Here is a 21885-nt window from a genome sequence, read left to right as displayed (position 1 = left end):
CGACAGTAATACTAATTTGTCAATTTTTGTGGCATGTAGTGTAAATTTAACTTTAGACCACTCACACAACATTATCGCATATTTTTTATTTATACCAACATTAAATTATTTACACCATAATGTTGGTTAGTTATTTATGCCAATAATTTACATTCGTTAACCGTTTCGACGCCATGTCAAAAAGCTGTCACTCGGACGCCACGTCACCGAAGTGTCAAAACGGAAGTTGAACCCTATGTATACGCACGTAGGTCTATGTTGCTCTGTGGTCTGTGACGGATTAATCCGTCCTCGGCCGTGGACCTACGGTGCGGATATATCCGTCATTGGCGTCGAAAAGGTTAAACTTAGGTTTCAGACCTGTAAACTTGTACCTTGGCACTTAGTTCGATGAAATTTAAATCTTATTCAATTGGAACAGAGTCGTTTTTGCTTTGTTTCGTTCTATTTTCAAACAACGCAAAATCAACTCTTAATTCCTACTCTTTAGGTTCAAATTTCAGTGGCATATTTAGGATTTTGCAGTTCTATGGCTATACTCTGTATCTTTAGGTATTTAAATAAAAGTAAACAAACAATTTGTACATTTTCGGGTAGTTATAGCATTTATTGATTAACCAACCAAATACAAAACCGCCTGGATCAGTCACTGAACGACCTGACTTTAACCTACATTATTTGATCATGTAATCTTTTCATCTACCCTCAGCTAGCTTAAGAAGCCATTTGAGGGTAGATTTTGTTTACTTTTATTTAAATACCTAAAGATCATGGTATAATAATATACTCCGCCTGGTACTCTCTTCCCGTCTTTTCGTGGTCACGTGACTGACACAAGCCTACGTCATCATGCAACAGCGCTAAATGATAATATGCGATAGCGCTATATAAAGTGGCAATGTTATTGTGACGTAGGCTTGTGTCACTTCTGGGAAGAGAAGACCATGTTTTATTAGACTACTTATGCCTAAAGATACAGACTATAGGCCTTAGGAGGGTAGCCTTTTCTGTCTACATGTTTGATTAATTTTGTGAGCGGTCTCGTAGTCTGATACCTATAGCGATAACCATGTGAATTGTATAGGTAGGTAGCTGTCGAACGTGTATTTAGTTGAGTGTATGCCGTGTATACATTGTATGGGTGAGGTTCGACGTCTTGAGTCTTTGTTTACACCAATAAACACTACACCGATCACCTGTTTTTTTACTGTAAGGTAAACATACTGGTGCTCGACGCGGTCCCATTATATGTCATCTTGAAACTTAAGTCATTGTCAATAGAGGTGACAGCAAGGTGTCATCTATTGGGCATTAGCATGTCGAGCACTAGTACATTTACCTTATAACCATTTACCCATTTATTTTAAGTCAATAATAAAATATGAATAAGCTTCTCTTGACACAACTAAAAATGCACTGCAGTCGGACTGCACAGATTAATCGCTACGATTTATGTTACGTGTAGCCAGCATTACCTACTGATGTAAGACTTTGAATTAATATTCCGTTTTACGCTTCAACTGAAGTGGTATTTGTGGAAATTAAAATATGATGAGGATAAACACGGCTGTTATAATTCTAATATAAAAATTTAAAAATTTCTTCAATATATTAGTAAGACACCTATGTTAATTTTTAAGACTATGCGTAGGGTCAGTTGTTCTACATTGAAACAATCGGACACAGTGTAACTTTGCGATATCTCGGAAACTAGGTGTTACCAGCTAGTGCCGTCTGTCAAACAAGGGCAGGCTCTGGGACCCCCAGCACCTCCCCAAAAAGCGAGCGCGCCTCGGAGAAGGAGCACGTTGCTACGAGCATTATTGTGAATTCGTGCAATAAAAGTAATTTTTTTCATTTAAATGTCGCAATTTTTTACCAATATATAGACTCGAATTTAGCGTGTCTTAAGTTTTTGTTATGTTCTATGTGTATTAAAGTTTATTTGGAGCTAAATATTTTTAAATTTCTTTCACTCTTTGGTGCAGTTTTTTTTAATTGATTCAAAAAACACCCCCTAGTCTCACAATGAAACATTTTTATGTAGCATACAATGAAACATGATGTTCACTGAACACCAGTACCAGCACACAATGAAACAAACTCATTATTTTTTTTAAATAATTAAAGACTATGTGCAAAATTTGTGAAACTAAAATACCATGAAAATTGGTAATAATTTGTCTATCATATGACAAAATATAAGATACTTAACTTTAGGAATGGCTGAGATAGGATGGTTTATATGTTGAATGTTTCATTGACGGCAAGGTTAAGGATACATGTCTAACATTGAAACAGTCGTTTATAAACACTATGTTGCAAGAAAGTGTATGAAATCAAGCATAGAGATGCTCAAAACCCTCCCGCGTCTACCTAGTTGGCAATCATGCTCCGTGGACATAAAAGGCGCCTTTTTCGCAGCATGCCGTACGTGCCGACCAGATTTTCGATTCACAATGAAACTCCAGATGTGTGTACAATGAAACAAGTCTTTCGCTTTTAGATATTTCAGCAATCTTATAAAGATTCCATATGTCGGAAACCTTTTAAAGAACCAATTTCAGCCTACCACTATTTTCTCCTTTCCTTTCTCATTAATTGAATGAAAGCATATGTATTAATGTCACTTATTTATTACACCGTTACAATGTTTATTAATGATGTTTCATGGTAGACTATAATTATTACATTTGTTTCACTGTAAAAATTAGAGTGTTTCATTGAAAACATGCACAAGTACACAATGAAACAAAACTCATTTTTCGAAAAAAGGGTTATAGCACAGGAACTGTTACAGATAAGTAGAAACCAAGAATGCCATACGATAGCCAACGAAATTGTTTATCTTCATACGAAATGTCATACTCATAACTTTAAAAACACCAGAGATAGAAAGGCTTGAACTTTTAGTGTTTCATTGATCAACAAGTTACCCTACATATTGAATAAGATAAATGTCTGCAGTGTACTGATTTTTTTTAACCGCCTTCAAAAAAAAGGAGGTTCTCTGTTTGACCCGTATGTATGTATGTTTGTCCGCGATTATCTCGCGTTTGGCTGAACCGATTTTGATGCGGTTTTCAGAAAAGTGTTTGTTACATTCTGGAGAAGGTTTTAGTGCACATAGAGCTGACCTGATGCTGGACCCTGGCAGTACCTAGTGGAACTCAGGTTTGGTGCAACATAGGCACACGCTGTTTTGATCATCCAACACGTCTTGATGAGCACTTGGGAGAGCAGTACCCAAGATAGAACTGATGCTGTGCCCTGGATGTACCTAGTGGAACTCAGGTTTGGTGCAACATAGGCACACGCTGTTTTGATCATTCAACAGGTCTTGATGAGCACTTGGGAGAGCAGTACCCAAGATAGAACTGATGCTGTGCCCTGGATGTACCTAGTGGAACTCAGGTTTGGTGCAACATAGGCACACGCTGTCTTGATCATCCAACACGTCTTGATGAGCACTTGGGAGAGCAGTACCCAAGATAGAACTGATGCTGTGCCCTGGATGTACCTAGTGGAACTCAGGTTTGGTGCAACATAGGCACACGCTGTCTTGATCATCCAACACGTCTTGATGAGCACTTGGGAGAGCAGTACCCAAGATAGAACTGATGCTGTGCCCTGGATGTATACCTAGTGGAACTCAGGTTTGGTGCAACATAGCCACATGCTGTTTTGGTCATCCGACGCCTTAATGAGCAGTTGCGAAAACAGTACCGATAGAACTGATGCTGTACCCTGGCTGTACCTAGTGGAACTCAGGCATTTTCTATAGCCCCCTCCACACTCATGCGCGAAACGCACGAGTGTGGAGCGGGCTTATCAACAAATGTCACCTTGGCTAGGCCACCTGGGATTGAATTTCAAATTAATCAGTATAAAAATGAAACAACATTATAATTAGACCACAATATAATTTCTTCATCACGTTAATCATCTAACAATTTAGTTAAAACATATTTACACACATTGGAAGCATCGAATGCAAAACCACCTAATACTGTCTAACCGATGTGTGTACCAAAATATACAGATGGCCTACCGCGACCTACGTTCGATGTTGCCTCCCTGTTACACTTACGTACGAATTTAGAAGTGTGACAGAGAGGCAACACGTCGAACGTGGTTCGCGGTAGGTCCTCTGATATCAAAACAAAATGGCGTACTTTTCTTTCTATTGTAAGGCTTCTACAGAGGTTGCAATAAATTAAATACGATTTTAGATAATTGCGGTTAGTTCCCGATTTACTTTAGTAAATCACAATCCGAATATACGAGATGTGTGTGCATGTTTCTGATAATGTAAGTATAAATAGGTAACGCTTTTCTGAATAAATGTCAGTATTTACGCAATACTCGTGTTGTTTACTTGCTGCCCTACATCCCGCTCCACATGGCGATCCTGCCAGGATTCTAACCTAGAATCTTCTTGGTTCCGACGAAACAAGAATCCGGCAAATCGGGATCTAACCATTGCAGGCTAAATAGGAGCAACGAATGCAATCGATCGACCAAAATGCTGCAATGTATTGCAAATCGCATGCGATTATCGGTGACGTTTGTAGAGGCCAATAGTTGAGCCAGCCAATCATGTCGCAGCAACTTTCAGGGAGTTTTATCTCTTTCTTACACTAGGACTATCCTTCTTAAGAATCAGATGAGTGTATCCTCCTATTACCTCCATCCAAAAAAAAACATGAATTTGAAAGCGATAGTGAAGGAAATGTGGTTAAGTTTATTTTGTTTAAAATCCAACGAAACAAAAGAAATGCAACTCTATTCCAAAAGAATATGGTTTAAATTACATAGAAGTAATTAGCACTACGGATTCGGCCTTAAGAGGATCATCGTATTTTCACGGACACGTACGAACGTGTCGTGCTATTTCACTCAGTCTCGGTACAGCGCAGAGGTTGACTGAAGTAGCATGACAAATACGAACGTTTCCGAGAAAATACGATGGAAGACAATTATGCACTATAACATAGTTGGCTGGCTAGATATTATAAACATGACGAATACAACAAAAACTAACTGCAGGAATATTATAAATTAGTAATATCACTAGGCCGTGGGTTGATTCATATCACAAGCCGAAACATAATTATTGTAATAAGGAAAAAGTCAACAAGAAATAAATACATATGATAGCAAGTTCAAGTATACAAAAATACCTGTAGTTTTCAAAATAATTCACATTGTCAAAATATTTTTATAGCAGTCATTTCTTGTAATCAAACCTTTTTTTTAAACATCTTAAGGAAAGTTAAGGATGAAACGGTAATGGTAATGTATCAAAATTGAAAAAAAAAATAGCATCATTTTAATATTAATTCCTTTGAGAATAATCCATACAAGAATTCATTTAATTTCGATTTACCACATACATGATTTAAGGCCAGTACACACCGACTGCGTAGACGTGCACGTGCGTATGCACTATAATGTTGGAGCCACGCACGCACACGCCACGCACGCTGTGTGCCGTCTCTCGTCCCGTACATCACAATGGGTACATGCACGTCTACTGCACGGAGAATCAAATCTATTTATATCACAGAAAACACACATCGAGAGAAAATAACAGTCTTTCAAAACGAGAACTATTGAATATGATTAAAGATCCATTAATTGTGTAAGGTGTGTAGTCTAAGACAACGTGGCCACCAATTTGTCAGGTGATGTGGGTTATTCCCACTAGTTACCACCAAGTTCTTACCAGTGGTAACTACTGGGAATTTTTTTCCCACCTTTTACCACTGGTAACTACTAAGAAAAAAAAAATCCCACTAGTTACCACCAACTCGGCTTGGTGGTAACTACTGGGAATTTTTATTCCCAGTAGTTACCACTGGTAAAAGGTGGGAATTTTTTTTCCCAGTAGTTACCACCAAAATATTGTTAGAATTCAATACTAATAAAAACAGTATAAATAGTATAGTATAAATGTAGCGTGGTGTAATAAATAATTATGTGTCAGTTAGTGATTCAGTAAACTGCTTTAAAAGTGATCAAAAATATTAAATCAGTTTTACCGGTATAAGTGTAAAAACTAAAATAGAAGAGTCTCATTCTAGTTAAGTAGAAATTAACTTATTATCCGGATTAAATTTATCTTATTACCTAACAAATAGTACCTGATGCCCCTCTGGTAGAGTGTTATTACCATCCCGCTAACCCACGCTATTTTTATATATTAAGCAATCGACCAACCAGCGTAACATGACCGAGCGATGTACTACCCGAGCGTAATTGGAATGCGAGCCTATGCTGGTTAGTCCGAGCAGTCAGCTCATCCGAAGTGCGCCCTAAGCGGTTTTAATAACAACCATGCCCTGTAGTTATTTATATAGCCTGACTACAAATTATGAATACCTACATATTCCAGCTCTGCGTCGTGTTATATTATAATAGAACGAAATGAAGTAGCTGTAAATAATAAAACGAAATTAGTTCTGTCGGTTTTTGACTGATTTGTTTGTTCGTTTGTATAAATATGTAACTCAATTTACAGTTATGTAATAAGATACATTTAATCCGGATAATAAGACAATTTCTACTTAACTAGAATAACTCTTCTATTTTAGTTTTTACACTTATACCGGTAAAACTGTTTTAATATTTTTGATCACTTTTAGAGCAGTTTATTGAATCACTGACTGACATATAATTATTTATTACAGCACGCTACATTTATACTATACTATTTATACTGTTTTTTATTAGCATTGAATTCTAACAATATTTTGGTGGTAACTACAGGGAAAAAAAATTCCCACCTTTTACCAGTGGTAACTACTGGGAATAAAAATTCCCAGTAGTTACCACCATACCGAGTTGGTGGTAACTAGTGGGATTTTTTTTTCCCAGTAGTTACCAGTGGTAAAAGGTGGGAAAAAAATTCCCAGTAGTTACCACTGGTAAGAACTTGGTGGTAACTAGTGGGAATAACCCGGTGATGTAGATGGCGCTGTACGGCTACGTAGCCGTTAATATACGGATATTATGCGGTAATTCTGGTTGTCTGGTTGACATTTGACAAATTCAGTGACCACAAAACTATGGAGGGTAGAGGTAAGGAGAACACTCTGTGTATGAAAAAGTAGAATATTTAATAAAAAAAATATATAAAAAATTTCAAATCATTGACAGCGCACTTCACTCACTTCACTCTTGATATTTGATAAGTTTTGTGACCACATATCAAGAGTGAATACGAGTACAGCGCCATCTGGTTTAAGTGTCGAACTAGGGAGCATGTTGTTTCCTTAGACTTTACCCTCTAGTACAATTAACAATACTTTGGCATGATGATAAAATTAGATAAATCACTGCACTATTTTTTAATTTAAATAGACACCAAGGTTGGCAGTTTTAGTTGAGCTTAGGATTTAGACAAGTCAGACCAAGCTAACTCTGCAATACTCTGCATGGCATTTGCAATAACAGAGTGTGTTATTTTCTATGAAAATGTGACGTTTATAATGACATATTACACTTTTATTCAAGCCGGTGCAAAGTTAGATTAGACGGACTATAGGTAGGTATATTTGTCCAATTTCTTTGTCCAACGTGTATATCTCACGTTTTGCTTAGTGACAGAGTGAGACGTAATGGCTCCTCTACACGATGGGCCAACGCTGACCACTCCAAGGGACGCAGCCATGCGGTAGAATGAGATAGCAATATCACTTGCTCCCCCTCTAACGCATAAATGCGTCCCTTGGATTGGCCGGCGTTGGCCCATCGTGTAGAGGAGCCATAATGCACAATGGACCAAGATATTGGACAGACATTGAATACCAACCTAAGCAAACTTTGTCAGTAGAAAAATGCGCGGAACTCAAAATATTTTTGGTGGTTTTATATTCGCGCATATTCACATTTTAATAAAATTTGCCGCCTTTTTCTACTGACAAAGCTGACATGCCAGAGTGTATTATTTTGTTTGTAAAAAGTTTTTTTAAGTCAAAATATAGGTGATACGGATCTTCAAATTCTGAATATTTCATTAAAATTGCCTAATAAAATTTATTGTATCTATTTAAGGTGCTCCCACTTCAGATATTATATAACTGCCAGTGTAGGACCACCTTTAACTTTCGGAAATAGAATAAATACGGAAATACCTTCGTACCAATAACCCAGAATAAACAGTTTTTTACATGTTTGAGCTTTGTTACACAAGTCCACCGCTTGGGATGTACAGCACTTCCTAATGGAACGTGTTCCGACTCGAGACAAGAGGGCACAACTATTTGAACCGCTTTCACTCGATATTGGCGGAACCCCTGTCTAAAACTGCGAAATTCGTGTACAGTTTTTTTGATATCTAGTAACACTTATTGAAACTCATGTAATGTAGAGGCCCAACGGAGCCGACATGTCTCATTGATAAAGGCTCCATTAAAATATAGATTTAAAAAAAAAAAGTCCACCGCTCCATCAACTGAGTTACCGACACTCATTCTTTTACGTTTTCCTGTGATAGTTTTATTATCATTGCCCAAATTAGCGGCGGTTTTCCGTAAAAATTAAATTCAAACACACTTTTTCTTATTATATTATCTTAAGATGTATTCACTTAACACAGTTACTTAGTTGTTGCGTTATTGTTTATTAACTATTTTAATAATTAAATATATAGATCGATTCATGATATTGTCGTTCATGTTATTATGGTTATATGTACTTCAGATAATGAGTTGGATATTTTAAAAGTTCTGAAAATGGCCTTAGCGATATTTATCAGGCGATCATTTTTATCACTTCTATAACACACCTCATTTAAATGGGATTGGCAACTGTCAAAGGTTTTTAAAGGTAGAGTTAAACCAAGAAAAGACTGGAGCGGTTTTGATAGCCCACGCAGTGCAGGTGTATTTTATACGTCATAATTTCATAGAAGCTTGACGTTTAAAATAACTCTTGCACTGCGTGAGCTATCAAAATCACTGCAGACTTTTCTTGGTCTAACTCTAGTGCCAGCATAGGTTTAACCTGTCTCTAGTTTTTTTCCATATATTCGCACGCACAGGTCACGCAAGCGGTGTGCCGTCTCTCATAAGGATCTCTATATTACAACGCGCACGTGCACGTCTACGCAAACGCACCCGGTGTGCACAGGCCTTAAAGTAAAACCTATGCTAGCGCCATCTGTAAAATACTTCGACGGACCAAACCCCTTTACAGAATTCGTTTATTCACTCCCTATGATTATCCTATTATTTGAATCAGATTCTTAAAATAATTTGGCACAGTTAGATACAGTATTCAGCTAAATTGTTCCAAGTTGTGCTCCCAGATCACAAATACAATAAACTTATAACTAATAGGTCTCATTTATTTCATTTCTATAATTTAAATATATAACTAGAATAGAGATACATATACATAGAAATGACAAATCCATAGTAGGAACATTATTAAATATCTCACATAATTTTGTTGATTGAAATGCAATTTTAGATAATTACAAATCATAATAGACTATGAAAATATAACGTAAATGCAACAATTTTAAAACTTAGGTATGTACGTCAATTATATCGGATCCCTTTGTATGACATAATTATTGAAAGTCATAATAATACAGTAAAATTATTCATTTTGCGTTTGCGTCAAATCCGGTAGTTCTGATTTTTTGCAGACTTGTTTATGATGTTGGCCCAATGAATAATCCAAGTTTGTGACCTCGAGCGCCGAACGCAACTTTGTCAAAAATCGAATAAACCGCATTTTTTTCTAGACTTGGGCCATTATAACCCTAAAGTACTAGTTTTTGATAGTAACTTACTACGGCGTTTTTAAAGTAGACTAAATTTGCTACAATAAGACACTAGAATTGTCTCTGTACATCTAATATTTTAGTACCCCCCCCAAAACAGGGTTGACAAAGTTGCGTTCGGCGCTCGAAGTCACAAACTTGGATTATTCATTGGGCCAACATCATAAACAAGTCTGCAAAAAATCAGAACTACCGGATTTGACGCAAAAGAGCCAGGTTACACAATTCGACAAAGTTACTGGATTATAATGTAATGATTGTCAGATTATCGTTAGTCATAATTCTGAAACCGTTACCCTTTCAGGATTTTCGTAAGGATATTCTATAGATAGGTTAGGTTTGTTTTATGGCAATCCTGAAAAGTTACGCGTTTCTGAGAAAAACCAAATTATGACTAACGAAAATGCAGACAAACAATACATTATTACTTAAAACTTGATGTGAAACAATAGAGACCCCTGATATTCACACTGATGTAAGAACAGACACAATTTTTTTGTCATCGTCGAGACATAAGTAAACAGTTTTTTTAATGAAATTTAACTCACATGTTGACCACATTTCAAAAATAATTAGGTATCATTTTTAAAAACGTTAATATGGTGGATTATCTATGTAAAGGGACCTTCTTGTCGATGGCGCTTACGCCGCACAGCCTTGCGCGGAATTGTATTTATATCGGAGCATCGTTAATAATGGCGTAAGCGCCGTCGACAATAAGGTCCTTTTTCATAGATAACGTCACAAATGTACTCTAAGTTGTACTTTTTAGGATAGCCAAACTTTAAGTAATAAGTATACATCGTAGTTAGGCGTTTATTTTTATAGACCGTTTTGGACCATTAGCAATGCTTCACCCTTTCGCCGCCATGGCATTGAATGGGTTCGACCAAACATTTAAATAAAGTAAGATAGTCACACTATCCCAATTTAGATTGTACAATTTGTACAACACATTCACTAAGCTCGCGACTTGTACGTTGTTAGAGAGAAAAATACTTTTTGATCTGCTTTCCAAACTTGAGTTAATGCGATCAAAAACACTATATTACGTTTTTACATTTATTTACAATGATTCATTTTAAACGCCGAAATTTTTGGTGAGCTGGTAGGTCCAACTATATTCAGTGTATTTCAAATAAATATAACATGCTTACATATATTACCGTACTTATACAACACGGTTAGCAATAGGGAATATTACGCAAAACTCTGCGTAGAGGGCGTCACTACGTCAATCACATGGCCTACCGTGATACACGACAATCGATCGAATCGAATCGGTTTCTGCCTCTCTATCACTCTTGCTTATTCGATCGATAGAGAGCCAGGAGCCAGATAAAGAAATTTCGATTTTCGCGTTTCGTGGTAGGCGTAAACAAACCGCCTCGATGCATCAATGTCATAGTGAAAACTTGTCAAAAAACTGTATGGCCTAGTATGTATAAGTTACTCTATGGTTTACTAAACATATCAGTACGGCTACCACCAGTTTTGACATTGACATAACGCTCACGTTTACGTAATTTACTTTCTGTACATCTCGCTTGCACTAATATGCCAGTACGAGCGAGATGCATAGAAAGTAAGTTACGTAAACGTGAGCGTTATGTCAATGTCAAAACTGGTGGTAGCCGTACAGTACTGTACTCTGGCGGCAGAACATTGCAGTAATACTCCCTATTAACAACAGGACTGATTTATTGTTATACTTAGCGAAGCAAAGCGAATTTCTTACACTTCTTACATTCAACTCGCAAAAGACACGTCCGTGAATTTCAAACTTTTGTAGTTGTTGATAATTTGTTTTTGATCCACACGGAGTTCGGTATGATTATTTATTCAAATTGTAGTTTTTATACAGTTTGATAACTAGTCATTTCGGCATTGAAAATGAAAGAAGAATACATTTGTAATATTAGTGAAGACTTCAGGTATTATTAAGAAAGTCCAGTTACTTCCGAGGTGACAGCACAGATTATATAATAGTTCTTACGAAGTGACAGCATGGTAGATACGGTAAGGTCTTTGAGCAACACGGAAGGGAGGCGGCATTCGCACTATTTCCCCTTTGCCGAGGTACAAGATTAGCGCGTCAATCTAATCTAGCGCGGGTAATAAAACTAGTTGCACTTGGATTTTTCACTAGACCGAGTCCAAACGCGCGCGTGAACACTGCTGCACAAAAATGCCTGTTTGCTCGGTTTTTTGTTATAAAAAGAGGTCGGGGACATCAAATTTACAAAAAGAAAGTGTTATATTTCACATGTAATATTTTTTTTTTACATATCATACGTTTAATTACATTCAAACACAATTATTATATTTTAGTCTCATGTAATTGTTGGATTTATCCATTTTGCTCGCTCAGTACAAATTGCGGATCGGTCGAGCGACAAATCCGACTTCTCATCTCTCAGAATACAATAACATACTTCAACGAAAATGTGTTAGTGTGCGTGTTGTGACACTTGTCACTCGTCCGTACACAAAAAGAGATCGAGGTTTGCAAGATTTGTCTTTGACGTGTGTCATTTTCTATGTATTTGTGTCGTCATTACAGATTGGATTTTGTATGTAAGTGTGTGAGAAGTGCGACTGTGTGCACCTTTCCCCCCGCGAAAAATGGCAGAAAGATTTGTACGGTGAGATATCGCTTGGGCCCCTCCCTTCCGATGTGTCGGAAGCCGGTGTTGCTCGAAGGGTAAGGTACAGCAATATAATTACGATAGTGTGCGGTAGTGATAGCAACAGGCGGGTCGATGTATAAATAACTCGTGGTAAGCGTTCTTTCCTTACAGCGAATGACAACCCTTGTGGTGCTCCGAGCATTCCAACCACCAAGCCCAATCTAATGTTTCATCATCACCTTCCCTGCGTTGTCCCGGCATTTTGCCACGGCTCATGGGGGCCTGGGGTCCGCTTGGCAACTAATCCCGAGAATTGGCGTAGGTACTAGTTTTTACGAAAGCGACTACCATCTGACCTTCTAACCCAGAGGGGAAACTAGGCCTTATTGGGATTAGTCCGGTTTCGTCACGATGTTTTCCACGCAATCTAATGTTTAAAAAGTCGTATGTTTCATCCATTTTGTCACTTCGGTAGTAAACCACATCAAAACTGAAATCACACCATTATACCGACATTTATTATGATCTATCTATCTTAGGTTCGATTTCTTACATTAACTTACTAAAATTCGAAATTTCGAGACATTTTAGTAATTCAACTATTTCAACAAATGACTCTTACACTATTCAGACGTTATTTTTATCGTCTCAATAATGAATACAGTTGTTTAATTTAAATGAGAATCAGTCGTTGTTATTACTGACTACTCTCTGTATATTTTAATATATCACTCTGCACACTGTGCTTATAACTAATTTCATTTAGATTCACATATTGATCAAGCCTCTACGGCCAGTTATCGCTACATGCTGAGTTTAAAAGCTATAACAGACGGGCGTACTGGACTGCGACCTTGGTCCGGCCCGAGGCATGTTCGATCGTGTGGAAGGTCCGCCGTACGTCCGTTAAGGACACAGCTATAGCCGGTTAAACGACTTTGTCAGTAGAAAAAGGCACGAAATTCAAATTTTCTATGAGACCATTACCCTTCGCGCCTACATTTTTTAAGTGGTAATGGAAATAGTTTCAGATTATATAAGGGTCGGTTGCACCAAACCGCTGTCACCGTAAAAATGTTCGCTAAATTTTATTGCATGGGAAGTTTCATAGAACTCTGCTGCGTGACGTTGATCAGTATGTTAACTTTGGTTGGTGCATCTGGCCCTAAGTGAGAGCAACAAAGAGATATGCTGACCGGACCGGACCAAGTTCGCTGTTTGGCACGCCCATCTGTAACAGCTTTAACACTTTAAGAGCCAACGGGCCATAAGGCTAATATTGAGCACGTCCGAACATTTGAGTGATATACCACTGACGTAATATTATTATTAAGCTATATGCTATCACTGCCACTGTTAAGATTTATACATTAAACTAGGTCCTCATTGTGACTGCATTTAATTATTGTTAAGCTGTGTCTCCATCTCCACTGCGACGTCTGTGTTATGTCGCCACTGCCGCGCTAACTGCCGTTATGCCGTGTTTACACTGCGACTGCATCTGTGTTTAATAGTCCGGCAAACCAATATGGTCAAAGGCGGTAAATTTGAAAAATATAACAAGGGTCAACGTCTTATAAGTCTCATACCACGGGCTGCCGATGAATTTTAGTGAGATTTCAACCAAGTTACCACATTGTCGGTTGTCGATAAGGTCGATTTCAAATTTAAGCTGTATGGAAACAGCGCCTTATTGACAACTGACAATAAGTACCCTTTAGGTTGAAAATAACACATTTTTTGGGCTATTTATGACCATTTGTCACAGACAAAGAAACTCCTGTCCCCTGAAAACGGTAGATAACATCATGGAATGCTTCTCATACAGTTTTATTCTACTGACGAATTGGTTTGCCAGACTATATTTGTTAAGCTACGTCTTCACTGCGTTTAAGATGTGTCCACACTGCGTTATATTTGTTAAGCTACGTCCTCACTGCGTTAAAGCCGCGTGTTCACTGCGGCGTCTGCATCTGCGTCTTGCGGCACTGACACAACCATTTGATGATGCGCGCGTTCCGTTCCACCACACTTGGCGGTTCGGTGTTGCGGTAGATCGGCTTTTGGACGCCGGGGCCTTGGACCTGAAGTGATAATGGATGTGTTATTTTGTATCACTGACAAATACTATTATTCGTATAAATGTGAAAGTTCATGTTTGTTCCTTCATCACACAAAAACGATTGATCAATTTGGCTGACAGACAGACAGACTCAATCGGTGTCCCCTTCGAGGTTTTTGGAATAGGTGTATTTCATATTGTCGGGGTTCTAAGTCAAGCCTTTCGAAGAACCGTTGTACTCGTAGCACTGACTCTTACGATAGAGACCTATTTGCTATTTTTTTGGATGAAATGTATTGTTACTAACCGTATAGTCAGCAGCATTCGCTAGCTGGTTAGAATCCACAGTAGACGCAGACGAGAAGAACACGGGACTGTCAGGCAGAGCGTCTCGTAACAGCGCGTCATATTGTCGGGGCTCCAAGCCAAGCCTCTCGAAGAACTGTTGCAGCGCGGAGCCTTCAGAGGGGCTGTCGGGCGAGTCGTCCTCGCACGGCGCCGAGGCGGGGCTGCGCCCGTCGCTGCGCCGGTACCTAAGGGAAACATTACAGTTTATAAAAAACCGGCCAAGTGCGAGTCGGACTCGCGCACGAAGGGTTCCGTACCATTACGCAAAAAACAGCAAAAAAAATCACGTATGCGAGCACCACCTAAATATTTATTTTATTCTGTTTTTAGTATTTGTTGTTATAGCGGCAACAAAAAAATCATCTGTGAAAATTTCAACTGTCTAGCTATCACGGTTTGTGAGATACAGCGTGGTGACAGACAGACAGGCGGATAGACGGACAGACGGACAATGGAGTCTTAGTAATAGGGTCACGTTTTTACCCTTTGGAAATAGAACCCTAAAATTCTTTAACGTAGGTATTATAAAGACGGGGGAACCTGGGCGGGTTGTACCATCACCCGAATAATGCATAGCGACTTTATCAATAAATTCTTTCATAATTTCTCCATAAAATCTCGCAGCTCACTGTACATTGCGACCTAATAATCCATCCGACATTAAGCACTGCTGGCCTAACGGTAAGAGCGTGCGACTTTCAATCTGAAGGTCGCGGGTTCAAACCCCGGCTTGTACCAATGAGATTTTCGGAACTGATGTACGAAATATCATTTGATAGCAACAGCCTACCACCAGTTGCTTTTCGGTGAAGGAAAACATCGTGAGGAAACCGGACTAATTCCAGTAAGGCCTAGTTTCCCCTCTGGGTTGGAAGCTCAGATGGCAGTCGCTTTCGTAAAAACTAGTGCCTTTGTCAAATCTTGAGATTAGTTGTCAAGCGGACCCCAGGCTCCCATGAACCGTGGAAAAATGCCGGGATAACGCGAGGAAGAAGAATCCATCCGACTTTAGTCATAAATTTGGTATAAAGCTTGAACTTCACACGTCATTTTAGTCTCGAAATATGCAATGAATACGACTTATCGATCACGAAGGCCCAAATTTAATACTTATTCGTAAAAAGTAATTCGTCTCGTTCAGAATATGAAATGTTGGTTCGTTTTTACACACTTTTATTGAGCTTCATATATACCTATATGGACCTACTCTTCGATGGAAAACATAAACATATTGAGTTTAGGCTCATTTGAAAGGTCTCGAGAAGTACTTGATAGACATGCAAAGGAAGTAACGTCGGCAATAAAAGTGTGAATCAAAAATTTTTTTTGACGGTTACTTGTTTAAGCGTTAGATTGGGGCCTAAAAAGGGGTTAAAGTTCTTCGTTTTCCCTGTATTGTAAGGAAATCATTTTACCTGTCCGAGATGTCGGATTTGGACCGTAGTATGGGTCTCGGGCGCCGCTGCTTGTACCGCAAACAGCGCTGACGTTTGAACGTTCCCAGCGGAGATGTTACTTCCTCGGCCGGACACATCTAGAAAATAAATAAAATAGGCATTACATTTCAATATGTGTAGCAGTGTTTTCGGCTAAATAGCACCTATTATCTAATACCTTTAAACAAGCAATTCTTGTTTATATATATATTTCGGAGATCTCGGAAACTGCTCTAACGTTTTCGATGAAATTTGCTATACTTATAGGCCAGGGGTTTTCGGGATCGAAAAATCGATCTAGCTAGGTCTTATCTCTGGAAAAACGAATTTTTGAGTTTTTATACGTTTTCCGAGCAACGGTCTCCCAGATTTGTACACAGAAATAAATTGGTCAATGTGTGTATGTTAAGGTGGTATTCGATCTGTCCAATTTCTTTGTCCAATGTCATTGCGTCTCACTCTCTCATTAAGCAAAACGCGAGATGAAATACACATTGGACAAAGATTGGAGAGATGGAATACCACCCTTAGTTTCTTGTAGAAGCAATAGATAGGTAGGAAACACAGCACAAAACAGTACAAAATTAGTTACTTAAATACAATGAAACTTAAGATTTGAAGTAAGCAGTCCACCCCCGTTTGCTCACTTCGTACGCAGGTTGTGTTTTACATACTAGCTAGACGTATCATAAAAAGTATAGTCTGTTTGGAAAGAGAAGAGTCGTGGAATGTATTGGTCCCCATACATTCCACGACTCTTCTCTTTCCGCAGACTATAGCAGACTTGTCTGCTAACACTCGTATATTGTCTAAGTAAAAGTCTAACCCCCTTATTCATAAAACTTTACGGGCCTGATTTAGTTAAATTATGTTTTATCCCTTTCTTACAAATACATAAGTCAAAATGACAGATAAAGACAAACGATTATTAGCTAATTGAGGTTTGTAGCGCGTTTATGAATAAGGGGGTAAAGAATTACTCAGCTAGTGTGTGGTTTGGGAGTGGAAGGGGGATGTATGTCTAATACCAAAGACAATAGAGTCTAAATTATGTAGCCACTGTACATTTACTGCCAAAGGTATGATGCAATGTTTTCGAGCGATGGCGCCATAACCTTCAGTCTATGCTCGAGTAGATGGCGTTAATATTAATATTTAACAAGTTAACACATATCAGTGAAAGAATAAGGATCAAAGTCAAATGGCGTTCAAACAGTGTTAATCTTCTGTCGAAAGATGGTGGTAAATGAACTGTAAGCTACATAATTTACCACGACAGTAACTCTCTATTTCAAATTCTCTTTGCTAATACGATTCATCACATCTCCTGCCAATAGGGAATATTAGGCAAAGCTCTGCGTAGGTGACACCTTTGTGGCACATACAGTAAACAAACCACATTGACACATCACACGTCACGTCAATCACATGGCCTACCGCGAAACAAGAAAATCGAAATTTCGTTTTCTAATCTCTCTATCACTCTTGCATATTCGAGCGATAAAGAGGCAGATAACTAAATTTCGATTTTCGCCTTTACCGGTAGGCCCTTGTTAACAAACCGCCTTGATGCATCAATGTCATATTTTATTGTCTGTGAAAACTTGTCTGTAAAAAACAGTTTATGCACAGTATGTATAAGTTAGTCTATGAATTTACTGAGTCAGTAGTGCTGCACTCTGGCGGCAGAACATTGCAGTAATATCCCCTATTAGGTATAAACCATATAAGGGGGTTAAGGGTAAATGTGTACCTGGCTGGTATTAACATATTCCTGTGAGTCGTCGAGGCGCGCGCGTCGCTCAGCGTACTGCGGTTGCTTGTTGATAGGTTCTGCGCCGCTCTCGTGGTACCTACGAAGTATACAATACAGTTAAGAATTTGCATCTTTAAAAAAAAAGCCTCAGCTCTTTGTATGTGCGTAAAACAAAAACGGTTTATTCCGAAAAGCCCATTTCTTTATTCTCTACCTATACAGGATGGCCAAAAAAAACTGCATGCATACCACACTGTATGTATACCACAAAAAAGGGGTACCAAAGAGACGGTGTATCTTTTGAACACTTTTTATCATAAGACTATTCGCGAGTTACAACTAAGGCCCGAGATACACTTGTAAGTTTTAGTTACGTAAGTAGGGACAAAGCTATTTGTTAGAATGAGATAACGATATTCATCTCTCATTCTGTAGTATAGCTGTGTCCCTACTTACGTAAGTAAAACTTACAAGTGTATCTTGGGCCTAATAGGGTATTTGACTGTATTTAAAATAAACTGTTTTACACCATGCAAGAAATACAGCACGAGAAGATTAATAGAGATAGAATTTTTAGACACAATTTATATTTTAAAACCCGTATAAAACTATGAAGAGTAGGTAATTTGATCGTGACGTCACATGCTAGTGTTTCATATAAATTCATATTAACAAATCGTTTTGACCGTTCGGAAAAAGAAACTGATTTGACTAATAGTCCCCTATTGTGTAAGAAGTTAGTTAAGTATTGTGTAAGAAGTTAGTTAAGTATAGTGGACGAAGATAGTCAAGTATTGTGCAAGAAGTTAGTTAAGTATTGTGTAAGAAGTTAGTTAAGTATTGTGTAAGAAGTTAGTTAAGTATAGTGGACGAAGATAGTCAAGTATTGTGCAAGAAGTTAGTTAAGTATTGTGTAAGAAGTTAGTTAAGTATTGTGTAAGAAGTTAGAATGATTTATCTTACCTGTTGTAGTCTCGTTCTCTAGAGGCGTATTCCTTCCGTCCGTGGCACTTGGCGGGCGGTTTGTAAGTGGCGCAGTCGTAGTCGTTGTAGTCGTATAAAGGAGGTTCGTCTTGGAACTGAGGGGGTGGCGCGCTCGCCTGAAAATGAATAAGAGATATATTTTCATTTGAATCCTTTGCTACACTTAGGAATTTACTTTACTAGTAGTTCGCCCCGAACTGAGAACTCGCGGTTTGCCAAAAATTATATAGAGCGATTGACTTTGTTGCACCTACTTACTCGTATAGTTCGACATAAAATAGTAGAAAATAATTTTCAAGAAAAAAAACCGACTTCTATGGGGGCCGGTGAAAGATTATTGTACATAGATGGTAAACTATATAGAAAAGGAGGTAAAACCACCCACTTTTCTAGTAGGTAGCATTTCGTTTCTGTAAGGGTCGCAGTTTTAGCCTCACGAACCCACTTCTCTGATAGCAGTTAGGTTCTGTGAGGATTGCAGTTCGAACCTAACCAAAACCACTTTTCTAGTAGCATTTCATTTCGGCTGCTATTTAACTGATCACCAGATTTAGTAAAATTTAATACCAAAAAAATCTATTTTACCACCCTAAAATCACGAATGATCACCAAAATTATAACACCATTTTAATGTGAAATGATTACCAATTTTATTACATTTTACTATCCTTTTAAAGGAAATGACACCAAACTAATCATTATTAACCCAAAAATAGTCAATGATTACCAAATTTCAAACCCCATTTTAATGTGAAATGATAACCAAATTTTTACACCTTGCTATCCTGTTAAAGAAAATGACACCAAAATAATCATTGTAAACCCAAAAATAGTAAATGACCACCAAAATTAGAACTCCATTTTAATGTAAAATGATAACCAAATTTTTAAATCTTGCTATCCTATTAAAGCAAATGGCTCCAAAATAATCATTGTAAACGCAAAAATAGTAAATGATCACAAAAATTGTAACCACATTTTAATTAAAAATGTGCAAACATTTAATATATCGTTATCCTATTAAATTAATTAATCCACTTCGTCATCTTTTTCTAGTAGCATTTTATTTCTGTAACAGTCGCAGTTCTAACCTAACCTAACCCACTTTTCTAGTAGCATTTTGTTTCTGTAAGGGTCGCAGTTCAAACCTAACCTAACCCACTTTTCTAGTAGCATTTCTTTTCTGCAAGGGTCGCAGTTCAAACCTAACCTAACCCACTTTTCTAGTAGCATTTCGTTTCTGTATGGGTCGCAGTTCAAACCTAACCTAACCCACTTTTCTAGTAGCGTTTCGTATCTGTATGGGTAGCAGTTGAAACTTAACCTAACCTACTTTTCTAGTACCATTTCGTTTCTGTAAGGGTCGCAGTGCTAACCTAAGCTAACCCACTTAACTGATAGCAGTTTAACTTACTTTTCTAGTAGCATAACGAAATGCTACTAGAAAAGTAGATTAGGTTAGGTAGGTATGCGGTGCGGGCTACGGGGGGTTGAGCGGGAGGGGCTAGTAATTTTGGCATCAGTTTACTTTATTTGGTAATATGTATACATTTTTTGGTAATCATAGTGGTTTATTTAGGTGAAAATATCGCATTAATTTGGTCTTCAAGATTTGGTGATCATTAATGATTTTTGGTGATCATTCAATATATTTGGTATTTGAATACAATTTGAAGTGCAGTCGTAATTAAAGTGGTGGTACTTTTGTATTTTTAGGCCTTATTTTTTTGGTGTTCAGTAATTTTTTTTGGTAAGCATGATTTTTTTATTTAGGGTACCAAAGTATTTTTTGGTGGTCATTATATTTGTAGCCTTTCATTTCTGTAAGGCTCGCAGTTCTAACCTAACCTAACCCACTTTTTTTCGGCTCTGAGGATCGCAGTTCAAACCTAACCTAACCCACTTAACTGCGCGTGCGGTGCGGTGAACGGGGGCTTGAGCGGGAGGGGCTAGTAAGTTTGGCATCATTATACTTTATACCTACATTTTATGGTAGGTAATCATAGTGGTTTATTTAGCTTAGGTATCAGTGGTTTTCCGGGTCAAGGTCCGACTCCGGGTCCGAGTCCGGGCCCGGGTCCAGTTCCGGGTCCAGGTCGAGGTCCAGGACTAGGTCTTGGTCCAGGGCCAAGTCCGGGTCCAAATCCGGGTCCAGGTCCGGGTGTAGGTCCAGATAAGAGCCCGGATCCGGGTCAGGTCTGGCTCCGTCAAAATCGAAATCGCCAAACGTGTAGTCATTGAATGGTTCTGTTCTGATCATCATCAGCAGTTCCACTTCATCAAATGCGACAGTTTTTAATGAAAATGCTTGATTTTCTGATGAAAATACAAAAATCTCTATACGCATGCCTTTAAGATTTGAGGAGTTCCCTCGATTCCTCGTGGATCCCATCATCAGAACTCGAGCTTGACAAAAATGTGGCTTAAAAACTTAACTTGCTTAACAAACATAACGAAGAGGACAAATCGCCAAACGTGAACTATGCTTCGTTGAAGAGTTCCGTTATGATCATCATCAGCAGTTCCACTTCATCAAATGTCACTTTTTGAATGTATGTGCTTGATTTTTTGATAAAACACATAAATCACTATATGTATGCCTTTAAGATTTGAGGAGTTCCCTCGATTCCTCATAGATCCCATCATCAGAACTGGGTTTTGACAAAAACGGGACCAATCTGTATGCATATACATTCAATCAAAAAAATAATTTTCAAAATCGGTCCAGTAATCACGGAGATACGGAGTAACAAATATAAAAAAAATCACAATCGAATCTCCTCCTTTTGAGATTTGGAAGTCGGTTAATAAATGAGGGCGCCACTTACTACGTAGCTGTCACATTTTTGACGTAAAATGCTTACACATGGCAA

The 21885-nt window shown here is 38.2% G+C and overlaps 1 protein-coding gene and 1 long non-coding RNA gene across 3 annotated transcripts in view; one reads left to right on the top strand and one right to left on the bottom strand.

Annotated features, from left to right (window-relative positions):
- The first annotated feature begins 9433 nt into the window (after positions 1 to 9433).
- Positions 9434 to 10896, top strand: LOC134800922 (uncharacterized). The gene is made up of 2 exons (XR_010145594.1): positions 9434 to 9547; positions 10251 to 10896. It is a non-coding gene; the product is annotated as an uncharacterized LOC134800922 (long non-coding RNA).
- A 578-nt stretch (positions 10897 to 11474) lies between these two features.
- The window catches only part of LOC134800707 (uncharacterized), a 140503-nt gene continuing 130092 nt past the window's right edge, over positions 11475 to 21885 (bottom strand). For both annotated transcript variants that reach the window (XM_063773212.1, XM_063773213.1), the window contains 5 exons: positions 18992 to 19128; positions 18026 to 18125; positions 16252 to 16370; positions 14796 to 15021; positions 11475 to 14510 (listed from right to left, as the gene is read on the bottom strand). In XM_063773212.1, coding sequence (XP_063629282.1) covers positions 14382 to 14510; positions 14796 to 15021; positions 16252 to 16370; positions 18026 to 18125; positions 18992 to 19128 — 711 coding nt within the window. In that variant the 3' untranslated portion in view covers positions 11475 to 14381. The remainder of the gene's footprint in view (positions 14511 to 14795; positions 15022 to 16251; positions 16371 to 18025; positions 18126 to 18991; positions 19129 to 21885) is intronic.

The sequence above is a fragment of the Cydia splendana genome, chromosome 20 (genome assembly GCF_910591565.1).
Source record: "Cydia splendana chromosome 20, ilCydSple1.2, whole genome shotgun sequence".
Classification (NCBI taxonomy): domain Eukaryota; kingdom Metazoa; phylum Arthropoda; class Insecta; order Lepidoptera; family Tortricidae; genus Cydia; species Cydia splendana.
This window is presented reverse-complemented; position numbering and strand designations above follow the sequence as displayed.